Here is a 7,669-nt window from a genome sequence, read left to right as displayed (position 1 = left end):
CACGTTGTTGAACTAATACAAATTGTATTTCTTCTCTTCAGCATCTGAACAACATTTAGTTGAGCTTAGCAAGGTACTCCTGAAATTTGCAGTGCTATATAGTGACTCAAAACAATGATCCAAAATATTATATTAGCCTTGATATAAATTGCTTTGGGCAGTAACTTATTACAGTGTTTCACTGGCAAAACATTCTGTATTGTTTATAAGTAAAGACAACATATTCCTGATTATCTCCTCCTTTGGAGAAACAGTGTGAAACTTCCGAAACCCTCCCCTTATTACTGTTCTTATCAATTCGGTATATTGAAATAATTATATTCAATTCTGATTATAAAATCATTCAAATGTTTTGCACGATATAATATTGCTTGAAAGATGAGGTATCTCAATGACAAGTACTAGGAATGGTTATTGTCCCCTCCTTCCCCGTCCCAGGAAAAAATATCAACCCTGTAAAATCATGACTCTTCCCTTTTCCTTTTTTTCCCTCTTTTTTTTTTTTTCTTTTGTAGAATCTGCTGGGCAAGATGAAGCTCTGGATTTTTATTCTATATTCAGTTGTGGTGGCACCCAACCCTTCCCAGTCACAGCCTTCTTTTTCTTCAATTAGAGGATCTTGTCAGAGTTTGTGTTCTTGTGAAGAAAAGGATGATACCATGATTATAAATTGTGAAGAAAGAGGCATCAAGATGGTATCAGAAATAAATGTCCCACCATCACGGCCTTTCCATCTTAATCTCTTAAAAAATGGCCTGACTATGCTACATGTGAATGATTTTGCTGGCCTTGTTAATGCAATATCTCTACATCTTGGTTTAAATAATATTGCAGATATTGAGCCTGGGGCTTTCAATGGTCTCAGCCTTCTTAAGCAACTTCATATCAATCACAATTATTTAGAAACACTTAAAGAAGATACATTTAATGGATTGGAAAATTTGGAGTTTCTTCAAGCAGACAATAATTTCATCACAGTGATTGATGCAAGTGCCTTTAGCAAGCTCAACAGGCTTAAAGTGCTTATTTTGAATGATAATGCCATTGAGTATCTTCCTCCAAACATATTTCGTTTTGTGCCATTGACCCATTTAGATCTTCGTGGAAACCATTTACAGACATTGCCCTATGTCGGTTTTTTGGAACACATTGGTAGAATACTAGACCTTCAGTTGGAAGACAATAAATGGGCCTGTAACTGTGATTTGCTGCAGCTGAAGATATGGCTAGAAAACATGCCTCCTCAGTCAATAATAGGTGACATTGTATGCAATAGTCCTCCACTTATCAAAGGTAGCATCTTAAGCCGGTTGAAAAAAGAATCACTTTGTCCTACTCATCCTGTCAGTGAACTTGAAGATCCTTCGGGGTCACTGCCCTTGGTTGTAACCACCTCTATCAGTGATAGTCACCTATCAACTAAGGTGATTCCTATCCTGAAAGCCCCTACTAAAGAACCAAGTTTAGTGTTTCGTACTTCAAAGCCTGCTACTCAGTTTCCAGGAATCAATTGTCCTGTCCCCTGTCATTGCACCAGCCATATGCTCTCAGGGGTTCTTATGCACTGCCAGGAGCGAAATATTGAAAGCTTATCTGATTTAGGACCCCCTCCTTCAAATCCCAAAAAGCTTATTCTAGCTGGAAACATTATTCAGACACTACTGAAATCAGATCTTGTGGATTATGCCAGCCTGGAAATGCTTCACTTGGGTAACAATCGCATTGAAATCCTTGAGGAAGGATCCTTTATGAATCTGACTAGACTGCAGAAATTATATCTCAATGGAAACCACCTTACAAAGCTAAGTCAGAATCTCTTCCTTGGCCTTCAGCACCTTGAATATTTATACCTTGAATATAATGCCATCAAAGAAGTTTTGCCGGGGACATTTAATGCAATGCCAAAACTTAAGGTCCTCTACCTAAATAACAATCTTCTGCAGACTTTGCCACCTCATATCTTTTCAGGTGTTCCACTCACCAGATTAAATCTGAAAACAAACCAATTTTCTCATTTGCCTGTAAGCAATGTCTTGGATCAATTGGATATGCTGGTACAAATTGAACTTGAAGACAATCCCTGGGACTGTACCTGTGATTCAGTTGGGTTGCAAAAATGGATACAAAAGCTGAGCAAGAATACAATGATGGGTGATATTTTTTGTAAATCTCCAGGACACTTAGCGAAAAAAGAACTGAAATCCCTGAACAGTGAAACCTTATGCCCAGGTTTAATAAACAGACCTGCCCTACCAACTCATGCCAGTTTTGTAGTTGTCACAACTTCTACTACTACTACCAACACTGCAGACACCATCCTGCGGTCCCTTACAGATGCTGTCCCACTTTCTGTTCTAATATTAGGACTTCTAATTGTGTTTATAACTATTGTATTTTGTGCAGCAGGAATAGTAGTTCTTGTTCTGCATCGGCGACGAAGGTGCAAAAAGAAACAAGAGGAAGAACAGATGAGGGATAATAGCCCAGTTCACCTCCAGTACAGCATGTACGGGCATAAGACAACACATCACACAACAGAGCGCCCAGCTGCAACTCTCTATGAGCAACGTATGGTTACTCCCATGGTTCAAGTCTACCGCAGCCCATCCTTCAGCCCCAAGCATACTGAGCAAGAGGAGGAAGGAAATGAGAAGGAAGCTAATGATTCCAAACATCTCCGACGAAGTCTTCTGGAAAGAGAGAACAGTTCACCTCTTACAGGTTCAAATGTCAAATATAAAGCTGCAGATCAATCTGCTGATTTTGTGTCTTTTCAGGATGCTAATTGCTTGTATAGAAACATTCTTGAAAAAGAGAGAGAACTGCAACAACTAGGGATCACGGAGTACCTAAGAAAAAATATTGTCCAGCTGCAGCCTGACATGGAAGTTCGTTATCCTGCAACACATGAGGAGCTGAAGCTAATGGAGACTCTCATGTACTCTAGGCCAAGAAAGGTTTTTCTAGAACAAACTAAAAATGAGTACTTTGAACTCAAAGCTAATTTACATGCTGAACCTGACTACCTGGAAGTCCTGGAGCAGCAGACATGAAAGGATAATATATTGGGCTGCGGCTGAACTTCTGTAATTTTATTTTAAATTGGAACAGTTGTAAATAAAAGTGCCTTATATTAATGTCAGCAGTCAGAACAAAAGCATAGCAGTAATCCTAGCAAAAAACCCTCAGGGATCACTGTGGGAAGCCATGGGGTTTTGTGCAGGCAATATGTCTCACCCCAAGATAAACATGAACTTTGTGTGACTGAACTGTGGGAGGAAGATTGCTTTTTGCAATATTCCTCAACATTTTAAAAAGGTGTGTATGACACTTCATTCTGTATCCAACCTATGGAAAAACATTTGTTACCTTTAGTTTTTCTTATTTCTCTCAGTTTAATTAGACTCCTTTTTTAAAAAAAAATCACTTGTGTTTGTAGTTACAAGGTTAAAGTGTCTCGGTTAGGTTAATACATGCACTGCATTGATGACCATTGTCTATAACTACACCTAACACACCCTTATAATAAATATAAAAGGAGTTGAAGTGTTGTCATAACGTCAGTTAAAAAATCCAAACCACAAGAAGAAAAGATTTTTGTGTATACATCCAGAGCCTGCAAATATTTAAGTATTTTGCACGAAATTTCATCATGTGCATTCTGTATGTGTCACGAAAAAATATGTATTTTTACCCAACACCTTCAATGATGGAAAAAGCAAATGCTTTCTTATTTTGCCTATCTGATAGCTTTACCTAAGTTTGGACTATCTTTTCTTGAGCTGCTGCTATAAAATATTGTGTGTCACTGGTGTTTCTCCTCATAATCATGGGCAATTTGAAAAGCTACTGAGAATCAGCTGTAAATATGTTGCTGTGTTTAATAAGTTGGGGGTTTTTTTATATACATATATATGTATAAATAACTACTGTGCTGGCTTTAAATATTCTTGGAGGATATGAGTTTGCTGTGGCTAGGAACTTCCAAATGCAAATACAGGTCCTTTCCCACCTTACCCTAAAGCAACTCCGAGACAGAATAACATCAATACACACACATGAGGAAGAATAATAGTATTTAGCTGTTTGTACAAAAATATGTTATATTTTCTGAAATTAGAAGAAAATAAAGTGTTGTGGGAAAAATATGAAAAAAAGTTTAACACTGTGGGTTTATTTTTGCAATGATTCTAGCTAGATTTATATTTACTATTTATTCTATATAATTTTGTATTTTTTTTTCAACTCACAAGAAAAGAAAAAGCTTATTTCCTGGCTGCCTTTTGTGCAAATCAAGGAGCTGCTCTCTATCAATGAAAAATGAATAGAGTTTTTGAAATGTCTTTTTCTTAACAATCACTTTTTAAATAAGGCGGCAACTTCTGCATGCACAAGTTTATAACTGTTTGGGAATTAAACACAGTGCTTCTCACTCTTGTCATGTGGACAGAAGCATCTTGTCCAGAGTGCAGTAGGGACATTCAGTTTCTGTGCATGAATGACATGGTGCCAAACCACAAATTCTGACCTGCATTTATCTTCCTCTAAGCAACTCTTTTGTAAATTGACTATGCATGAACATTTTTTTTCTAATTTCTATTTGTAGAGTGAAAGATCATCTTAATTACTACATATCTACATATGTATGCTAAACTTAGCACTGAAGTCTTGACAAATTCAAAGTAAACAGTTATGTTCTTAAGTTCATCTTATTGTTGATATCTTACTTATTTGTATATACAAATGTGAATTCTTCATATTCTTTGTACATAAGTTTCTGACAGAAAATTTTCCTATACTATGTACGGAAGTCTCATTTCTTTCAAATCCACATTTCTGGTGCTATATTAATTTCTGTAATTTGAGAACCTGATTACATGTTGTTTCTGTTAACAAATCAACTTCTTGATTAATATTTTTGAGGTTTCATCAATTTTCTATGGAAGATAAGCTTGTTGGCTTCCAAAAATCATAATGTCGGTTATTAGAGAACAAGTTTTATTTCCTCTTTCCGTGAATCAGAATAACCTGTGTGTTTAGGAGAACTGGGAAGAGTGAATCTGATGACAACGTATTCGTTTCACTGCTACTTTATTGTGGAGAATTAAAGATACTTCTGCAGGTATGGGTGAGACAAAAGGGAAAATGCAGCTACATGAACTTAGGTATCTAGTGTTATTGTAGCTGCCTTGCATATTCAAGATGTGAATGGGTTTCAAGGCCATGCCATAGAACCTATTGAAATCCATATCTTGATCTGGAGGAACAATTGGAGCCCAGGTGGGATAGCTTAGTATACCAAAATGACAGTTTATGTCTATATGTAAACAATTTAGTTTCACACAGATAAAAAAAAATCTAAGTAAATTTATAATTTGAAATAATTAAGATCCAATGAAAAATTTAATTCAGTCAATAGAAGTGACACTAGAAATCTTATCGGACTGATAATATTGTGCTTTTTAGAAGTCTGAGAGATCTCAGATTAGTGTAGAGAAAAACATCCAAGAACCAACAACAACAAAAAATGCACATGATACTTGATAACAGAGTTTTGTACTCCAGTGTCTTTCACTTCTATAGTTATTCCCTTAATTAAAAAAAAAAAAGGTGTGTAGAAAATAATACCTGGCAATTGGCAAGATGCAGGTTTCATGCCCTCAGGCTTATATTTAAGAGAAATAGCTTCAGACTGAAGACAATTTCCACATGCACAGATGTCACTTTGCTTAGCTGCTAACAGTTACTTGGCAGAATTTTGAGGACAACTGTGTGGTAAAACATTTTTCTTCACTGCAGTCTCAAAGCATTAGGAAGAAGAGTGACCTATATTCATGTCAAAGCAACTCAGTTATACAGCAGTATCAGGGCATCACTCAGCAGAATTAAGAGGATCTTTAGATTTTAGTATTCTTTTGTTACTGGACTACCATTCAGTTAAAGTTTGTACGATGAGGAGAGAAGGATCTGCCTCTTAATAACATTCTCAGACAGTGATTTTCCATCTATGAGCAAACTTATATTGCCATAACAAAAAGAGATAAGTATTTGGCCTTATGCAATTATTCCTCAGTTGAAGACTATCAATACTTGCTGATAAAAGTAAAATATTGGCATAAGAAAGATATCACATACAAAGAAAGAAGGATACAGTATCTGTTTCTAAAAGTTCCTCGGAACATTTTTGTTACAACTATTATAAATGTGTGTTTAATAATGGTGTTTGCAGAAAATTGGAGGGGTATGCAGATGTTTTTTTGCTAAAATCATATTGTCATATGTAGTTTTGATCGGTTTTGGTTTTGGTTTTTTTTCTTCAGTGACAGGTACAGTTAAATGGTTTGATGCATTTCAGTTAGCTAGAATAATGGAGGTTGGAAGGCAAATATGTTTGACAGTCTGCAACAAAGTGGATCCATTTTTCTCCTGTCAGCATGATAGTTTAATTGAGTGCAAGAATAGTGTTTCATCATGCACACTGGTGTACATGGCAGCTATGTTATTGTTGTTAATATATTGTCAGGTACATGATGGTAACTGACATCATTTTTCCCCTTTAGTGAAGAGCACATGTTAAATAACACTATAGACCTGATATAAACAGGTATTAAAGCAATTTATTATACTTTTTATTTTGAAATGTTTTAATTTTTTGAACTTCATAAAAGTCAAATATATTTCTCTTTCTTCGTCCTGCTACAGCTATTTTCCATTCAGAATTTTAGTACTGATACTCGAATATATTACCTGCAGTAACACCTCTCCAAGGTTCTGAACAGAAAAAAAATCCTGTCCCTTACCCCAAAAACCCCTTCAAAAAAAAATTCTGTAAATTTACCACACATAAGTATATTTGCCTATTCAGAAATGGTCCAGTGTTTTCACATATTCTCCTCCAAACAAAGCATGTGTATAATATGCCATTTACTTACCTACATAGAGATAAGTTTGAAAAGCTAAATTTGATAAGTTTAAAAAGATAAGTTTGACTGGGATGGCAAAGCATCTTATAAAGATCCATTCCTGATGTGTTAAAAAAAGAGTATTTACAAAAAATAAAACATTATTTCACAGGATAAAGTAATAGTAGTAAGGGAGAAATGGAGACTGAATCTCAAAGTCTTCATCAGAAGGGATTCTGGATTATCATTTTTAATATATTATTTTTTACAGCAATATATTTTGTTAACAACATCAACACAATCTGCAAGTTTCATGTAGTTGCACTGAAAATAGCACGAGGGAAAAAATAGTCAAGCACTTGTTTTAATTCAAATGATCATCAAAGAAGCTTTCTTAAGACTGGTCTATTTCTTTGTTCTTGTGCTCCCCAACACAGACTACTTGCATTTCCCTTAATGAATTTCCTGTTCAACAATAGACAGCTGTCTGGCAGTACAACGTTGCAGTTTAAGCCTTCTCCTTTGAGAGGTTTCGCAGTGTTTGCAACTGCCAGCAGCAGCCAGTTCTTCTGGGACTTTTTGGTGCAACTTGTTGGAACTGAGACAGTGAAGATAGATCTGTTACTGACCTTATATTATATGTCAGAAAAGACCTGTCCCTTTTTGACTTTGTAAAGTTTATTATATTCTTGATCTTGTTCAACTAGCTGGTATCAAATCCTTTCGTTCCTTGAAGCAGAAGTGAACTGTAGCTGGAACCAATACAA

General features: G+C 35.7%; 1 protein-coding gene across 1 annotated transcript; it reads left to right on the top strand.

The window, feature by feature from the left end:
* The first annotated feature begins 519 nt into the window (after positions 1–519).
* Positions 520–7,395, top strand: SLITRK6 (SLIT and NTRK like family member 6). Its single transcript, XM_069849988.1, has 2 exons — positions 520–3,318; positions 7,075–7,395. Exon 1 carries the CDS (start codon positions 531–533, stop codon positions 3,051–3,053), a length of 2,523 nt encoding a protein of 840 aa, XP_069706089.1. The 5' UTR covers positions 520–530; the 3' UTR covers positions 3,054–3,318; positions 7,075–7,395.
* Positions 7,396–7,669: the final 274 nt, after the last annotated feature.

Source organism: Phaenicophaeus curvirostris, chromosome 1 (genome assembly GCF_032191515.1).
Source record: "Phaenicophaeus curvirostris isolate KB17595 chromosome 1, BPBGC_Pcur_1.0, whole genome shotgun sequence".
Lineage (NCBI taxonomy): Eukaryota > Metazoa > Chordata > Aves > Cuculiformes > Cuculidae > Phaenicophaeus > Phaenicophaeus curvirostris.
The sequence above is the reverse complement of the archived record's forward strand: the minus strand, read 5'-3'. Positions and strand labels throughout refer to the sequence as shown.